Source organism: Balaenoptera physalus (assembly GCF_965194825.1).
Source record: "Balaenoptera physalus genome assembly, chromosome: 13".
NCBI classification, from domain to species: Eukaryota; Metazoa; Chordata; class Mammalia; order Artiodactyla; family Balaenopteridae; genus Balaenoptera; species Balaenoptera physalus.
The window spans coordinates 9459722-9478363 of NC_138892.1; the positions used below are offsets into that span (position 1 = coordinate 9459722).

Below are 18642 nucleotides of genomic sequence, written 5' to 3' on the forward strand. Positions count from 1 at the left end.
GGCCTGTGAGCCACAATTGCTGAGCCTGCGCGTCTGGAGCCTGTGCTCCCCAACAAGAGAGGCCGCGATAGTGAGAGGCCCGCGCACCGCGATGAAGAGTGGACCCCACTTGCCACAACTAGAGGAAGCCCTCGCACAGAAACGAAGACCCAACACAACCATAAATTAATTAATTAATTAATTTAAAAAAAAAAGAATAAAGAGACTTTATTAAAAAAAAAAACTTAAATTCAGACATATGAAATTGGTTTGTATGAAGAGTTAAATCTTTTTAGAAAAATTGTTCCACAAGAATCATCAGCTCTAGATGTACTAATATTTGATATATTTCGAAGTAGTTTATCAGAAATTTCTCCTAATGTGACAGCCTAGAAAATATTCTTAACAACTCCAGTAACAACTGCATCAGCAGAAAGATCCTCAAAATTAAAAATTATAAAAAATTATTTGTGATCTTGCATTTGCCAAGAATGACTGTCATAGCTTTTAATTATGTCCATTGAAATGAAGTTGACAAACGTATGTTCTGATGACTTAATAAATGAATTTACAAAAAAGTAAGCCAGAATAGTTTAATGATCAGATATCATATTAACAAGGTATTATTATTTATTGTATTATATAAAATTATGACAGCAAAAAAAAATTTTTTTTTCCAATTTTAGGTTTATGGTGTTACTCATGTATCACTATTACCCCTTACTTATCATTATAAGTAATAAGATATTTTGAAAGGAAAAATCTTTATATTTTAGTACCTTTAACTGCACTTTTTTTTTTTTTTTTTAACTGCTTTTTGAACAAGAGGCCCTGCGTTTAATTTTGAACTGGGCTCTGCAAATTATGTAGCGGCCCTGATTCTGAAAACTAGTATTTTTTTCAAGGGTTTTCACATTTCCCCAAATTGTCCTGACTCTGTGACAACCCTTTCAGGCTTTTACAGACTTCCCTCCAGTCCAATGAATGGCCATCACGTGATAACTTTTTAAAACCCACATCACAGTGTGGAGGGCTGGTCATCTTGGAAGGCTGACACTCTTCACTGTGATGTCCTATTCATCCCCTTTGGGGCGCAGTCTTCTCAACCTGAGACACATTCTTCTGAATCGCTCCCCCACCCGCAACCCAGATGGCAGATCTGAATCCTTCGATGTCAATTTTTGAAGTCCTTTGGCAATATGTGACAAGTGCTTTGGTAACTGTAAAGAGTGGAGGGAATACCTGAATAATGATGACGAGGACAGAAAGTGCAAATAGAGGACGGTGTGACTACTAAATGATCACAATTCCATTAATCTTCTTGAAAACTGAGGGGAAAGGCTGTTACAGGTGAGCCCCGGGGTCAAGCAGAAGCTAGCGGCTTGGAGCCCGGCCCCACTGTGTCCCAGGGGTACGCCTCCTCACGCCGGGCTGGGGGTGGGGGAACAGCAGCGTCAAGGGCGGGCCTTCCAGGGGTGGTGGGGCTCTTCTGATTGCGAGCAGTTGCGGCCCTCAGGCCTCCTTAAAGCAAAGCAGGACAGAACCTGGGTAGGCTGAAACCCGCGGTTCTCCGCTTTCTCCTGGAACTCGCGCCTCTCCCTGAGTCTCCGCCCACTCCTGATTGACCAGTCCCTCCGCTCCATCGCCGAGGGGAGCAATCTGACTGGCTTAGTCATAGCGGGGGTGGTGCTTTATAACAGCCATGGCGCCAAGGTCCTGGGACCCATCAGCCTCTGAAGGGGCGGCCCGTGGATCAGGTGTTCACCTCTGTCCAATCAGAGGCCTAGAGGCTATTTCCCAGGCCGGGACTACTGTGGAATTTGCAGGGAGCAGGGGAGTGGGCGTGGCCAGCACCGTAACTGACAGGTCCATACTGAGAGCCGAGCTCACCTGCTCCTCCCCGCCAGCCTGACCTCCAGCACTTCCAGTACTCGGGAGCGGTTGTCACACCTACCTCACCCCTCTTTACTCAGTCCATCATTTACTGATCTGCTCCTCCGTCAAACTTCTTCCACTCTTCTCATCGCCATGGTGACCTTCCTGTCTGAACACTGGGCAGCAACCTCGACTGCCATCTCACCACCGGAGTGATCTTTTTAAAGAACACACTGGGACGGTCACTCGCTCTTCAGTGGGTTCCACACACTTGCTCTGAACCAAACCCCTACGCAGGACTCAAGACCCTGCGCCGTGCAACTCGAGTACCCTCCGCGTTCTCTCCTGTGTCTGCCACTCTCAAGCTCTTCCCCAGATGGGACGGCGTTTTAGTTCCTCTCCAGAATGCTCACCAGCCCACCTTCTTGCCAGCGAACCCCTGCTCATCCTAGACAGCTCAAGTTAAGGGTCATCTGCTCAGAGGGGCCCAGGTCTAAACCGCATCTTCTGACACTCTCTCAGCACTTCACACAGTTGAGATTTTTGCTTGCATGTTGGTTTAACGTCCATCTCCCCTGCTGGAAGACCACCTCTGCAAGGGCAGGGGTGTCTACCTGGTTCAGTGTTGAACTCCTAGGGCCCAGCACAGTGTCTGGCACTTTACAGAGTCTGAATAAATACTGTGCCAGCTGAGGGCCACTAACTTTAAAAACAGCGCCCTGCAAACATATGTAAGAGCATGGGAATGGTCTGGAAGGAATGAGGCCAAGCTAATCTTGGCTGCCTCTGGTGGTTGGGGAAGGGACCAGGAAAGGGAGTGGCGATGGGGTGTGCGTGCATGCACACATGTAAAGCTGGGGGGCATTGGCTTCATCTGTAACGACTTGACTTTTTACTAAACATTAATGAACAAATAAAGCATGTTCCAGGTCAGGGGAGATGGAGGGGATGGGCAAATGCCAAGCCACAGTCACCAAGAACAAAAAAAACACCGTGACACTCTGCAATCCACTGGTGGGTTTGGAGTCTTCACTTTATTACTATGTCACCAGAAGTCACCACCTTCACTTGGTTCACCACAAACGGACAGATGTCATAGAGGAGGGTGCCACGGGGCCACTGGATTCACTCTTGAGAGACTTAACCAGGTGGTGGGGGAGTCCAGAGTGGGGGCCCAGGATGGGGACTGCCATTCACTGCACACACACACACACACACACACACACACAGAGATATATCTGTGGAGGCTTATATTATACATCTTATATATAGAAAATATATATATTTATACTATACACAGGCAGTAACGCTGCGGGGGGGGCCAGGGCACCCAGACGAGGGCTGGGGAGCGTCACATCAAGGGGCAGCGCGGGGAGACGGACGGACAAGCCCGCCCTCCCGCCAGCTCTTGGGAGGGCTGCTCCCCCTTTGTGCTCCTTAGAGAATCAAAGGGGTCTTGGGCCAAGGTTGGGGGCTCCCGAGGGGTAACACGGGGGCTCTTGGTTACATGGGGGAAGCCTGGGACCCCCAACAGTCTTCGAAGATCAAGAACCACCAGGGAAGGGTGGAGTGGGGAGCAGATACCAGTACCCTGGGAGTTAGTCCCTCAGTTGTTACACACCCAGGTGGACCGGGAGCCGCACCCAGGCAGATGCCTGTGATGCAGCAGGATCAGTGTCAACTCAGAGGCAGGAGACCTGGATCCCGAGCCTCTAGCTCTGTGCTTGACTTTGGACAAGTCACTGTCTTCCTGGCCCAGACTCTACCACCCCTAAGTGTCCTTGCAGCTCTAAACTCGCGTGGAACCCAGTTTTCCTTGGCCCTCTCTTGTGCTTGATGGGAGGAGGGAGCCCAAACTCAGCAAGGCCGGACTGCAGGGGTGCCCTTCTCCAAGGAAGGGCTTGGAAGCAAGGGAGAGGCAGAGTGGGGGCAGCAGGGAGGGAAAAGGGGATACAGCTGGCCTGTGAGCACAGGCTCTAAGCTTGGGGCCCCCAGGGGGCTGTCCTCAGCCAACAGAAGGAGCAGGGCATCCCCACCAACCACTCAGTAGGGGAGTCAGGAGCCCTGGGTCTCAATCAAATCCCGCCCTCCAAATCTCTGCTCCTGTTCCTCACCCCCACCGCAGCACAGCCTAACCACGGGACCCTGTCTGGGCAGCGCCCCAGGACTAGGAGGGAATGCTCAGTGAGATGATTCAGCAGCCCCTACTCCTGGCAGGGCCTTGTAAATTTTCCCATTCTGGGGTGGCAGGTAGAGTCTGTAATAAACACCCAGCGACCGGGTAAAGTTTAGATGGTACCCTGCCCTCTAGCCCAGCATCACCAGCAGCTGGTCGGTGCCCAGGGGAAGAGATGGGCAGCATCCTGGGGTCTCCTGGTGCCCATCAGCAAGGGATGTTTTTGGTGGGAAGTGGGTAAGGGAGAGGACTTCTCATAGAATCCTATGTGGGCACAGAACTTCTCTCTGCCAGAAACACACCCACTCCCACCCTTACCTTTTTCGCAAACCTCTGGTCTGGTACCGGTTCCACTGCTCAACCTGGCAGATACCAGAGCCCCATCCTGTCCCCACTTGGGCCACCCAGGGGGAGAGAACCATAGATAGAGCCCCTTCCCCAGATGTGGAAAATTGAAGTCAGCAACAAGCAGCTGTCACTCGGCTGTCTGGGGTCCTTTCCTGTCACCGCTGCCCCTTGGGAGGACTTGACCAGACCTGATCCATGCTCCACTGCTAATTCATGTGCTGAGCCTCAGTTTCCCCTTAAGTGGAGACAATGATGCTACTTCTCTGCCTAGGAAATTCCCTCTCCTTCCCTCATTGCCAAGCTAACTGCTGCCCATCCTCAGGGCCCCTCCCTGGGGAGCCGCAGCCCGTCACGCACTCGCATAGCGCCTCACCCCTGTAATGGACCCTGGGTACGGCTGTCGGTTTAATGCTCATCTCTGACGACTGTCAGTTCCTTGAGGGCAGGGACCCCACCCTCTGTATTCCCAGCACAGATGCCCCATAACTGCTGAATCAACAGGCAAGTGAACAAATATTACCTGCCCCTTAGGGTTCTCGTGGGGGCTGGTGGTGACCTGCAATCCCAGTGCCCTGCTTCCCGAGGCACTGACTGGTGGACACTGGGCCCCAGGTCTCCCCACACCTCTCCCCTCTTCAAGGCCTCCCCAACCCTTAGGGCTCAGTGAAGAGCCCACGTTGTGTAAAAGTCCCTCCCTGTCCCCCACAACCCTCCCTGTGCCTTTGAGGACACCTGCCACCCTCTCCCCTACAGCCTGTGGCCTCCCGGAGCCTTCCACGCCCCGCCCCAGGGGCTCTCACCGTTCATCTTGAGGACAGTTTGTCCCACGGCAGCAGCTTGCAGGCTGGCCTTGCTGCGTCTGGAGCCCCCGTCTTCCCATAGGGAGACCAGCCGTTTGGCAGGCCTTCTGGAAGGCTTTGGCTTGGCTGTCCCAGCCCCTGGGCCCCTGGCTGACCCCGAATGAGGAAAGATGACACAGTGTCCCAGATCAGTTCTGTTTCCTGGGAGGTCACAAGGGCAGGGAATGGGGCACCTGCTGGGTAGCTGGGACCAAGAAGACCAGGTAGCAAGCCCAGCCCTGCCACTCACTCACTGTAACCTTGGGCGAGGTGCTCCCCATCCAGGCCTCCTTGTTCACTCGGCCCCTGGCAGGGACATAGCGAGCCCCTCCTAGAGGCAGGGACAGTGGTCAGTCGGGAGGCCACAAAGGCGTGCTGGAGCTCCTGGCGGGATGTGCGCAGCATGGAGCGGCACACGGGAGCCAGGCCCGCCCTCTTGGCTCTCCCGCCCTGGGAGGTGGCCAGGGGAGGGGCTGGCGGGATGTGGGGAGAGGGGCCTGGAGGCAGGGCTGTCCCACTGGGGGGAACAGTCGGGGCAGAGCAGGCCCCTGGCTTGCAGCAGAATCAGGGTGTCTCATGGGCTGAGGTCCCCAAGGCCTCCCAGAGTGACGGTAGCACTGAGCGGTGGAGCCCCCGGCTCGGGGAGGGGGGATGGTGGGGAGGCCAGGGGACAGCAGGTGCTCTGCAGTCAGGGGACCTGGGCTTGGCCCCATCTCTATCACTGGCTGCCTGAGTGACCCTGGGCGAGTGACCTTGACCTCTCCAGGCCTCAGTTTCCTCAGCCATAAAATGGAGACAGGCCAACACTCCTAGCAGGGCGGTTGTATCACTCCTAGCAGGTGACAGCCCCCAGTGTCCTCTGGGTGCTCACACCCTGCAGCCAAACCTTCCCAGCATCCTCCCGGGCTAGCTTTCTCTCCATTCCTACTTCTGGTACCAGTAGGGCCTCCTCCACCTCTCCTCTTCCCCATTTCCAGGGACCATTTGTCTTTCAGCACTCATGCCAAGCACAGGCCTGATACACAGTAGGTGCTCAACAAACGCTCAAAGACACAAGGAATGAATGCAAACACCCCAGGGCCCTGCTGGACACACCTGCACACACATGTGGATACCCCCCCAACACCTCACTGCCCCATCCCACCCGAGCTGCCCTGGACCTCAGTGGAACCACCTGGAGGGACCGGCCAGGGCAACCTGGGAGGGAGAAGGGGGCCGGGTGTGAAGGGAGGGAGCAGGGGGCAGCTGGAGCAGGTCATAGGCAGGCGGGGGGCAGGCGGTCACTGTGGCTCAGTAGCCCTGTGACTGGTAGCCCTGGGGCTCGGGCTCAAAGGCGCTGGCCGGCTGCTGGTAGGTGCCACCCATGCCGGCGGGGTCTGGCCCGGCGCTGGGCTCCACGTAGGGGGCGTAAGGCATGCTGGAGTCCTGGCTGGGGTCCATGTAGTCCTGGGAGAAGAGGGCCGAGTCTGCGCCAATCTGGTACCTCTGGAAGGCCAGCACAGCCTGGCCCGCCTGGGGACGGGGGTCGGCGGGGACAAGGACAGGCGGGAGGGGATGGTTAGGGGAGAGACAGACAAGAGCACTGGGTTAGTAGAGGTTAGTCCACAGGACACGGGCAATAGAGGGTTAAATATCCTCAAAACACAGAAGATAAAACCAAGCTTGACTGGGGAGGAAGGAAGGCTGTCCTTGCAGCCAGCCCAGAACCACACTCTCTAGCCAGAAAGAACTTCGGAAATCACCTGCCCTATGTCCCCTAATCCCAGAGGTCACTCTGGGTCAACAAAAATTCTAGAGTCTTCATTTTGGAGTGTTAAAATGCCCCCAAGGCCCACAGCATCCTTCTCAAAATGTGTTCTTAGGGAGTTAGATGGAATGGAGAAAAAAGTTTTTGGTGGGACAGAGAAATGTCGGCATCTCCTAAAAGCTATTCTGTCTCTCTTGCAGTTAGGCATAGCCATATGACTAAGTTCTAGCCAGTGGGTCACCCCCAAGTTCTTTGTCCCACCCTTTGACCTGATGCCTGGAATGCAGGTGTGATAGCAGGCGCTCTAGTTGTCATAATGGACCATGAGGTCCATGAGCCAAACTGTAGGGATGGTCGAGGCCTGGGTCACTAAAGACTTCTGGGGCCACTATGCCAGCCCTGGACTGTCTTCCCAGACTTAGACTTTGCTTAAACCACTGTCATTTGTGATTTCTGTCATTTGTCGCTGAACCTAATTCTAACTGAAATGCTTCACCAAACAAGTTTGGGAAACTGAGTTAAATAGAAGACTATAGGACTTGTCAGAGCTTTGACTAATGTATGCTGGGATCCCCAAGGGGAAAACTATGGCAAGCAACATTTGCCAACCTTATCCAACCACTGAAGCCCTTTTTTCATAGGACCCAGTTGGGAAAGACTTGTCTACCGCATAAATGCATAGGCGGGAAATTCTTTTCCAGTAAAAGCAGTTACATTGTTATTAAGGACAATGACACTGATCACACGAAGCTAGGGAATCAATTAAATCTGTCATTAAACGACGAAGTTTATAGGTTTACACTGAAAGCCTTCTCCAGAGACCTTCCCAATCCAGGTCATCTGCCTGTGATGAGAAAATGCTAATGTTCTACATACCCTTGTTTTGGGGCTGGGAAGACTGAGGCCTAGAAAAGGGTGGCCTCGTGGCAGTCAGTGCCGGAACCCAGACCTGAACACGGGGGTCCTGCCCCTTCCCAGGCCACGGCCCTCCCCACCTCCTTCCTTTTGATCAGCCTGCTGACAAGGCACTAAGTCAACCAGGAACCCAAAAGGGCCAATGGGTGAGAGGCAGGGGGCAAAGAGCCAGGGGCCTGGGGAAGGCAGACCAGGCCTCAAGGAGGTGAGCTGAGGAAGTTAGGAGTGGCCCTCCTGTATTTTCCACTATGTTGGTATGAGGTCCTGGCTGTGGGAGCGCTCGGACGCAGGAGCCTGGAGAAGCAGGGAGGTGAAAACTACCCCCTGGGGTACCGGCCACGTTGTCAGCACCCTTGAGCCATCAGTGAGCCCACAAGAGCACACGGGGAATGAATGAATGAATGAATGAATGAATGAGTCCCTGAGAGGAACTTCTGCAGACCTGGTCCTCCCACAGCTCCCTGGCTCCACGGGTGTCTGCACGGAGGCAGAGGGCTGGAGCAGATGACCTCTGCAGACCCTTCCAGGGAGGGGCCTCTAGCTGCAGGCACCTAGTGCGATGTCTGTGGTCACTCCTCCATCCCCACTGAGTCAAGGCCTCCCTTAGCCAGCCAGTTCAAAGAGCCCCAGACAGGAGCCATGGAGGGGTGTGGGCCCCCGCTGGACTGGGGTGCAGAGGTGAGGCTGGGAGTTCTGTTCAGAGCCCAGGGACCTGGTGGTCCACCTGGCGCTGCTTCTTCAGAGAAGGCGCACTCTCTGTGGCACTTCCACCGTGCAGTGCTTTGCCCTGGGGGCCAGTTTGTACTCCAGGGCAGCGGAGGGAACCTGTGTAGAAATGGGGGCCAAGGTCCTTTGGAAGAACAGGGATTCCACCACACGGGAATCGCTCCCAAAGTAGAGATTATGAAGGTGTCCTTGACTCCTTGGAGAGAATGAATGAATGAATGAACAAAAGAACCTACATTTATTGAGCATCTCTGTGCCAAGCCCTGTGCCAAGCTTTGTTTCATCTGTGCAACAGCCCTGAGAGGTTGGCCCATTATCACTCCTCAGTCCAGGGAAGTAGACTGAGGCTCAGAGAGGTGCACAGGTCTGCCCAGGGTCACAAAGCACACGAGAGCAGAGCCAGACCATGAGTCCTCTGATGTCCTGGGCCAGACCCCCCTTGGCAGCCAGCCTCCGTGGGGACTGGAAAATCGGCCTTCATGTTGCAGCCATGGGACGGGCTCTCAGCCCACAGCTCGGCACCCTGACAGCCCACGTGTTGAGCCACCTCCGGCCCTTCTACAGCCTGTGCAGCACATTTGGGGGAGGTTTCGGTTTGTCTGTCTTCCCCTCCCCAGGCTGTGGGCTCCTGGGGCCAGGGACCACATCTGATTCATCACTAGGCACAGAACAGTTGCTCAATAAATGTTTACTGAATGAACGGACACATGAAGAATAAACAAAGGAGGCGGTGAGCGAGTGGTGAGTCTTAACTGGCCCCTCTAGCCAGCTTTCCACCGCCCTGCACGCCCTGGCATCTCGGCCGGTCCAGGAGGTGGGCTGCCCCCCAACCTTGCCACTGGGCATGATTAGGCCTGCCTGCCTCTGGAAGCCGCGCGGGCCTACGGCTGCGCTGAGGTGGGAAACAGCGTGCTGTATTCCTCCTGGAAGGTAAGGTCCTTGAATCTCCGCACGGCCAAGGCTGCGGTCAGGCTCTGCCAGGAGAGAGCAGGGGTGAGGCCAGCGGGGAAGAACAGGGAGAGGCAGAGGTGCCAGCAGGGAGGCTGACTTCAGTGGGCTGGTGGGCACCTGTCAGTCAGGCTTTCAGACCCGCCCCTGGAAGTCCTGGTGTCCAATCACCCACTCCTCCTCTGCAAGCCCCGCCCCCAAGAGAAAAGGGATAGCCAGGAGCCCACAAAAAAGGAAGAAGTCTAGGACAGGCCCAGGAGGGCAGGGGGGACAGGGAAGGCTAGCTGCAGCAAGGCTTCACAGGAGGGGCCAGGACAGCTGGAAGGTCTGGAGGGAAGGGGGCTGTGGGCCGGGGGGCACTGTCAGAGGGGAGGCGAGAGCCCTTGGGATGGGGGAACAGAGCCTATATAACCCCAGATATCTGCAGGAGGAAGACGAGAGAAGAAAAAATAAATCGAGAGGACCTGGAACCAATGGGAAAGAAGGACCAGCCTTGCTGTCACACTGATGGGTGTTCAAGACCACTCGGTCTAGAGCCTGCAAAGGGGTGGCCTCTGGCCAGTGGGGCCCGGAGACATGCTTTTTTGGACCCACACAACGTATCTTTTTAAACTTGAACAAATTGCTAACACATAAAGATCAGATTTCTCATAGAAATTCAGACTTCTGGGCTCCCTGGGAAAACAGGAAGACCTGGCCTCTGTGGGTCCCCATTACTGCTCAGAACAGGGGCCGGGCAGAGGGTACCCTTTTAGGATGGTGTGCACATGCCACCCGGTCCACTCACGCCTTCTCACATCCTGCCTGCCCCATGGCCATCTGTGTTTGTGACACACCCCACAGCAAATCCAATCTCTCCATTTTACAGATGGGAAGACAGAGGCCCAGAAAATTAAGAGGCAGCCCCACGATTTGACCCAGGTCTCCTGACTCTCAGCTTGGGCTCCTTCCCAGCCTTGAACCTCAAGGCCTTATCTTCCCATCTAGGCCTCAGCTTTGTCATCTGTAAAAGGGGACAGTTAATACCTACCACCCAACTATTGGAGTGGTCGGGAGGGGAGTCCATTACCACAGGAATGGTGCTCTGCACCAAAGCCAGGGTCCGCCACCACCACCTGACTGTCTTTCCTGGACAGTCTCCTTCCTCAGGGAGCAGCCCCGCCATGAGCATTGAGGAGGGAAGCAGAACAGAGTCCATGGTCATGTTCAAAGGCCACCAGCCCAGAAGCCTGGCTGGGGCCGGTGAGTGTGGGCTGGGTGGGCGGTGTACTCACCCACGTGAAGATGGAGAAGAAGGAGAAGGCGATGGCAGCCCGGGCTGCGTCTGTCCCTTCGTTCAGCGGGTTGTCCTTGGGCTTGGAGACCTGCCACTGGTTGGCCAGGTAGCAGAAGCCCACGAACCAGAGGAAGGCCCAGAAGGCTGGGGTGTGCACGGGGCCAGGCAGAACGCCCGCATGGGGAGAGAGGGCGAATAGGGAGGAAATTGGAAACCGAGGAACAGGGGAGGTTCAAGAGCACGTCTCCCACGTTCCCCCACCCCCAAAGGGAGAGGAGGTGGGGGTCAGTGTGGGGAGAGCACAGGGAAGGTGCAGGCGAGAACAGAGAGGCCGGTCAGATGCAGAGCGGGACAGAGACCACAGAAAGGAACCAGCCAGGCCGGGAGCAGATCCAGGGAGGGCCGGGCAGTGAGAGAGAGGGAGAGACAGAGGGAAGGAGAGACAGAGAAAAGTCAGTCGGCCTCGGCCGGCGTTTCTCTCACCTCAGCCAACACAGATTTCCTGGCTGAATCCCTGACTGACCCGTGGTCCACCCTGAGGCCTGCAGCTCTCTGGGAGGAGCGTCCACCCAACCCCACGCCTGACTGCAGCCTCCCAGAGAATTGGGCAGGGGACGATGAGGGGACGCTGGGGCCAGCCGGTCTGAGTCTCAACCACTAATGTGTCTGCAGCCTCACAAAGCCCCGAGGTTAGTGAGGGCCCCTTTGAGAGCCGAGGTCTGGGGAGTTTAGTGGTGCGAGCCTTGTGGCAACAAGATCTCTGGATGCCCACAGTCTATCCATAGAAGTCCAGAGCTGCTCAGGATAAAAAGCGTGTGTGCTGGGGGTGGTGCCTAGAGCCCAGCCCCTCCCAGAGGCACTGCTGGGGAACCCTGGGGCTCCATGGAACACAGTTTGAGAACCACTCATGTTATTCTAGTTCCTTCAAGTCTAAGGGACCCCGGGCCTCACTGCCTGCAAGCCAGGCACATCCTGAGAGTCCTGGGGCCAGGAAGTGGGGGGAGGTCCCAGCCAGACACCTGAGACCACAACCCTAGGCCAGTGACACCAAACCCAAGCACCCTCCAATCAGTCTCTCAGAACTTATGGTGACAGAGGCCAGGGTACTTCTGCCAAAGGCCATTTCTGAAGGGCAAGGGTGGCAGGTCACGGCAGCTTCCCAGCTCCAGGTCCTGACCCTCCCGGGGTACCTACTGTGTGCCAGGGCCTTCAGCCATCGCCTTGCTTACTTCTCACGGGGCTCCACCAGGGAGGGGGCCAGAAGAGGCCACTGAAAGAAGAGGGGACTCCTCTGGTCGTTGTGCTCCCCTCCCCGCATGAGCTGTGGGCTGTTCTGGGGTCTCAGGCCCAGCCCTGGTCCCACCCTTCCCTGCTGCCAGCCCTGTGACCCCAAGTCTGTCCCTTCACCCGCCTGCACCTCAGTTTCCCCATCTGGAAAATAGGGAGAAGAGTGGCAGCCGCCTCCCAGGTGTGCATGAGGATGAGCAGGACCACGGCCGGGACAGCCCCCTGTGGACTCTGTTGTGCTGGGGTTGGGGGGTGCCCACTGGGATGGGGGCTCACCCGAGACGCCGATGTCAGATAGGACGGCCTTCTTACGGTCCTTGACACTGCTGATCTGCGGGAAGTACACGTCCAGGGCCAGGTAGAGCAGGCAGGTGAGGAAGGCAAGCACGCCCACGGTCACGCCGTAGCCGCAGGCATTGGGGTTGCGGTTGTAGATGCAAAACTCCTCGCTCTCCGAGGGGCTGTTGAGGTAGCCCTCATTCACGATGGAGCCGAACACCACGATGGAGAACACCTGCGGTGGCGGGGGAGGGGCAGGGGCAGGTGTGAGACCCCTCCCAGTACCAGCCCCAGGGAAGGGGAGGGCTGCCAACTCCCTCGGCCTGCTGCCTGCCTCTCTGTGAGCCCTCTTCACCCCAAACAGCCACAGGGTCGGTGTTAAGCAGGCATTTCAGAGGGCAGGCCCAGAGAGGGAGGGGAACTTGCTTGGGGTCACACAGCACAGGCGGGGTCAATCGCCTTCTTCTTCAGCTGCAGGCACTGAGGACCCTCCGACCACAGATGTGGCCCCACTCCCCTTCCAGCCAGGTGCTGAGAGGTCTTCCTGGGCCCTGATACCACAGTTCCTCTAGGACTGGACCTGGCCTCCCAGAAGAAGAGGTCTCAGCCCTCTGGGTGGTGAACTGCCAAGCCAGCAAGCCCCCAGCTGATTCCTCCGGATGTGGGCACGTGCCCAGCCCCATTTTGTGCTCTCCTCTGCTCTGCAGAGCCACGGGCTGTTCTGGGGTCTCAGGCCCTGTCCTTGGTCCCACACTTCCCTGTTGCCCAGGCCCTGACAAGTGGAAAGAATGATAAATGAAAAGAATACAACAGTCACAACCCTGTCAGTTACAGAGCAACAGGTCAATTACTTGCAGGACCCCAAGTGTAACATGTGTTTCCTCCTTAAGTGCCCCCAACAACTTCCAAGACAGGTCTACTTCAGCCGGGCTGGCAGCCAGCAGAGGTGGTCCCCTAAGACCCCACCTCCTGGTATTCACGCGTTTGTGCAATCTCCTTCCCCTACACTGTGGGCTGAGCCTAGCGATTTGCTTCTAAACAAACAGAATATGGCAAAAAGTGATGGGATGTCACTTGTGCGAGGAGGTTACAAAGACCCGGCCTCCATCGTGCTCACCCCCTCTTGACCCCTCTCGCTTGCTTGCTCTGATGGAAGCAGCTGCCAGGTTTTGAGCTGCCTTATGGAGAAACACACGCAGCATGGACCTGAGAGAGGCCTCCAGTCAGCAGCCAGCAGGGAACTGAGCCCCGCGGCCCACAGGGAACGAGTCCTGCCAGCACCATGTAAGTGAGCTTGACAATGGCTCCTCCCTCAGCCTTCAGATGAGACCGCAGCCCTGGCTGACACCACGATGTGAGAGGCAGTGGCACCTCGCTAAGCAGATTCCTGGCCACAGAAACTGTGAGATAACAAATGTTTGTTGTTTTAAGCCACTACATTTTGGGGTGTCTTGTTACATAGCAGCAGCTAACGAATACAATCAGCATCATCTGCGTTTTGCGGATGAGGCAGGGAAGGTGTAGGTATTGGTTAATGTGCCCAGAGTCACACAGCTGGTACGTGGCAGAGGTGGCTTTAAACCCAGGGACCTGACTCTGAAGTTCCTGCTTTTTCCTCCTACCTCTCACCTCCCCAGAAACTATGATTACGAGGAGGTCCAGACCCAACTGACAAACAAACAAACAGGAAAACAGAACCTCAGATGTGGCCTACAGTGAACTTGAGGTGCAGGTTGCAGAGGGTTTATTGTCCATTTTCCACTTCACTTTGCTTTCCAATGTTTCTACAATAAGGAACTAGAATTTCAATATGACCCAGACACATTTTCGTCCTTAGCTAACACCTAGGATGGGAAGTGACCCCAGCGCAGGTGTGCGAAAAAATATAAGAAGCATCATTTTTTAAATTGTATCTTTTTAAGATGTCTACACTTTACATGGGTTTTATAATGTACTGGATATATTAGTGTAGGAGTAATATATATAAAACAAATCCACATTTTTTATTGAAGTATAGTTGATGTACAATATTATATGTTACAAGTATACAATATAGTGATTCACAATTTTTAAAGGTTACATTCCATTTATAGTTATAAAATATTGGCTATAGTCCCTTGTTGTACAATAAATCCTTGTAGCTTATTTTATACGTAATAGTTTGTACCTCTTAATCCCCTACTGCTATATTGCCCCTCCCCACTAGTAACCACTAGTTTGTTCTCTATATCTGTGAGTCTGCTTCCTTTTTGTTATATTCACTAGTTTGTTGTGTTTTTTAGATTCCACATATAAGTGATATACAGTACTTGTCTCTCTCTGTCTGACTTATTTCACTTAGCATAATACCCTCCAAGTCCACCCATGTTGCTTCAATGGCAAAATTTCATTCTTTTTTATGGTTGAGTAAGTACTCCATTGTATATATATACAATATTTACCACATCTTCTTTATCCATTCATCTGTTGATGGACACTTAGGTTGCTTCCATTTCTTGGCAACTGTAAATAATGCATGAACATTGGGGTGCATGTATCTTTTCAAGTCGGTGTTTTTTGTTTTTTTCAGATATATGTCCAGGAGTGGAATTGCTGGGTCATATGGTAGTTCTATTTTTAGTTTTTTGAGAAACCTCCATACTGTTTTCCACAGTGGCTGCACCAATTTACATTCCCCCCAACAGTGTATGAGGGTTCCCTTTCCTCCACATCCTCGTCAACATTTGTTATTTGTGTTCTTTTTTAAAAAATATTTATTTATTTATTTATTTTGGCTGCACCGGGTCTTCATTGCAGCATGCGGGATCTTTAGTTGCGGCATTTGGACTCTTAGTTGCAGCATGCATGCAGGATCTAGTTCCCCGACCAGGGATAAAACCCGGGCCCCCTGCATTGGGAGTGCGAAGTCTTACCCACTGGACCACCAGGGAAGTCCCTGTGTTCTTTCTGATGATAACCGTTCTGACAGGTGTGACATGAGATCTCATTTTTGTTTTGATTTGCATTTCCCTGACGATTAGCGATGGTGAGCATTTTTTATGTGCCTGCTGGCCATCTGCATTTCCTCTCTGGAAAAATGTCTATTCAGGTCTTCTGTCTATTTTTTTAATCAGGTTGTTTTTTTGACGTTGAGTTGTATGAGCTGTTTATATATGTTGGATATTAACCTCTTATCAGCCATATCATTTGCAAATATTTTCTCCCATTCAGCAGGGTTGTCTTTTTGTTTTGTTCATGTTTCCTTTGCTGTGCAAAAGGTTTTAAGTTTAATTAGGTCTCATTTGTTTATTTTTGCCTTTATTTCCTTTGCTTTAGGAGATAAATCCAAAAAAATACTGCTATGATTTATGTCAAAGAGTGTTCTGCCTATGTTTTCCTCTAGGAGCTTTATGGTTTCCAGTCTTACATTTAGGTCTTTAATCCATTTTGAGTTTATTTTTGTATATGGTGTTAGAGAACACTCTGATTTTATTATTTTACATGTAGCTGTCCAGTTTTCCCAGCACCACTTACTGAAGAGACTGTCTTTTCTCCACTGTATATTCTTGCCTCCTGTGTCATAGATTAACTGACCATAGGTGCGTGGGTTTTAAATTTACATTTAATGGGAGGACTGATTCAAAAATTTTTCCTGAAGGACGGCATGAACTAAGGTTTGGAGACCACTGGTTCACGACACTGTGTGTTAACAAGGATTCTGACCCAAATGTCCTTCAGTGGATGAATGGGGAAGTAAGCTATGGCACATCCATACAATGGAATAGTATTCAGCCATAAAAAGGGGCAGAGTTCTGATATATGCTGCAACTGGATGAACCTTAAAACAGGTGAAGAAAGAAGTGAAAGAAGCCCAGACACGAAAGGTCAGTATTATGATTTCTTTTATGTATCATACCCAGAATAGGCAAAACAGAGACAGAAAGCAGGCTAGAGGTTACCAGGGGCTGGTGGAGGGAAGAACGAGGAGTGATTACTTAATGGGTATGGGGGGTATTTATGGGGTGATGAAAAAGTTTCGAAACTAGACAGGTGGTAGTTGCACAACATTGTGAATCCACTAAATGCCACTGAACTGTATACTTTAAAATGGTTTATTGTGGGTAATATGAATTTTTCTGCAATTCAAAAAAAAGAGAAAGGATTGGGGGTGGGGGGCTGTGTCCTGGTTCAGCCACAGGCACCGAAATGGGCAGTGGTGGCCTGTGAGCCACACATTTGCCAATCCTGATTTGGGAATGTACATGTCACCTCAACCTGCAGACCAGTGCAGGCCTCCTGGCACACAGCTCTGCCCGGTCACAGGCTCTGTATCTTCACAATCTCCGCATAGAGCAGCAAGGGCAATTCGTACTGCCCCCAATTGACAGAGAAGGAAAACTGAGGCTCAGAAAGAGAAGGTGACACTGTTGTCAGGGTACAGGCTGAACTTGAACCCAGGTCTCTTGAATCTCAGCCCTACGCTCTCTTCCACCTGACCAAGCTGACTCTCAGCCTCAGGAGGTGGGCCCTGAAGCAGGCGTGACCCTTTATTTCCAGAGACCCAGGGGATCAGTAGGAAAGCATCAGTGTGACAGGAACAGGCCGTGGGACTGGAATGGCAAGTCTGGCATTCAGGGGCACAGGAGGAGAGAGGCACGAAGTCCAGACTTCAAAGCAATCGTCAAAGGGACCCCTGGGCTACTGACAGCCCAGACAAGCAACGCAGACGCCACTGGGAGACAAAGGCGGGCTCTGACAGCCAGCTGCCTGGGCCGTGCACTGCACAACTCCAGGGACCGCCACTCACACAGCCCCTTGGGCCTGTGCACCAAGACAAGTCCAAGGCTCCTACCAGAAAACTGCCAGGTTGGGAATCTGAGGCCCAGTCCCAATGTCATCAGACGTCACCAATCCAGCAAAATGGAAAAGCCTCTTGATTAGACAGAGACTTCAGACGCTGAGGAGTCACACAGACCTGCTGGACTCAAATCCCAGGCCTGCTGCTCATGCTGTGTGGCCTCAGACAAACGACTTAACCTCTCTGAGCCTCAGATTGGTCCTCTGTGGAAAGTAACCTTCCCTCCAGGGCTGATGGGAGAATTACACACAAGTACGCAGAGCACAGCAGTCAGGACTTAGTTAAGGGTTAACTCCCTTCTCCAGAGGCCCTGGGAGAGAAGGCAGAGCACCAGGAAGGCCCTCTGGAGAAGCACTTCCTAACAGACACGCTCCCTGGGGGCTGGAACAAGGGTGGACCCCTCCCCTAAAGCAGGCTGAGTGGAGGGGTGGGGGCTTTGGGGACAGCAGAGCAGGAACCATTAAGACGGGCCCTCTTGGCGGAGAGAAGCAGCGAGTCCTCAGAGAGGCCAGGAGGAAAATGCTGGTGAGGACGTGTCCCCAAGAGAGGAAGGAGCAAGATCAAAACAGCCTCCGAGGGACCTGGCGGGGCCTCGGAACCGGCAGAGCTGGCGTGCCAGCTCCCTGCAGCCAGTCCTTCAGGCCCCGAGCTCCCCGCCCTCCTCTCCGCCCACGGCTCCCTCCTGCAGACTTGGGCCTCGGTCAGGCATTCATCACAGGTCACAGGCTTCTCAGTGCCTTGCACTGTGCTGGGAGGGGGCGTCAAGGGGGACCGCGTCCGTGGAGCCCCTGCTGTCGGGGAGCTGACCGTCTGGAGGGACAGGAGTGAGGGGGCGAGAGCCTGGGTCAGATTACCCGGGCTTGCTGAATCCGAGCCAGGCCCCTTGTCTAGCGGGGTGACCTTGGCCTTAGCCTCTCTGAGTCTCAGTTCCCAACAACAATAGCACCTAAACCACTGACATTCTGTGAGGAATAAACGAGGTCCTACGTGTAAGGAAGAGCACGTGATGCAGAGGAAGCATCCAACAAATGCCAGACTGACACTAAACAAGTGGAATAGATAATGGAGGCAACGACCCACGGTGGCAGGTGCTGGGAAGAGGTGGCAGTGGTCAGGGAAGGGAGCCCTAAGCAGTGATTTCTGAGCTGGGCCAAGAAGGAGCCAGCCCTGCACAGATCAGGGGAAGCGTGTTTCAGGCACAGGAACAGAAGGGGCAAAGGCTGAAGGTGAGGGAAGGAGCGCGGCTGGAGCAGGGACCAGGGAGCTGGGGCCGGAGAGGCAATGGCGCAGGAAGCGGCAGGGAGGGCAGGGCCTGGTGGGCCACGGGGACATCGGATTAAATGCAGTGAGAAGCCACAGGAGCAACGCGATCTGGGTCTCTGGATCATGGCCCCCACCCTGCAGCACGAA

At 53.7% G+C, this 18642-nt stretch overlaps 1 protein-coding gene across 2 annotated transcripts in view; it reads right to left on the reverse strand.

The window, feature by feature from the left end:
- Positions 1–18642, reverse strand: part of SYNGR1 (synaptogyrin 1) — a 36819-nt gene that overhangs the window by 4997 nt on the left and 13180 nt on the right. Inside the window, exons 2-4 of one of the 2 annotated variants that reach the window (XM_082422484.1) lie at positions 12393–12630; positions 10828–10973; positions 237–6729 (exon numbers count right to left, since the gene is read on the reverse strand). In XM_082422484.1, coding sequence (XP_082278610.1) covers positions 6508–6729; positions 10828–10973; positions 12393–12630 — 606 coding nt within the window. In that variant the 3' untranslated portion in view covers positions 237–6507. Of the gene's footprint in view, positions 1–236; positions 6730–9278; positions 9580–10827; positions 10974–12392; positions 12631–18642 lie in introns of those variants that run through there. The other variant, XM_082422485.1, reaches the window with a different exon arrangement.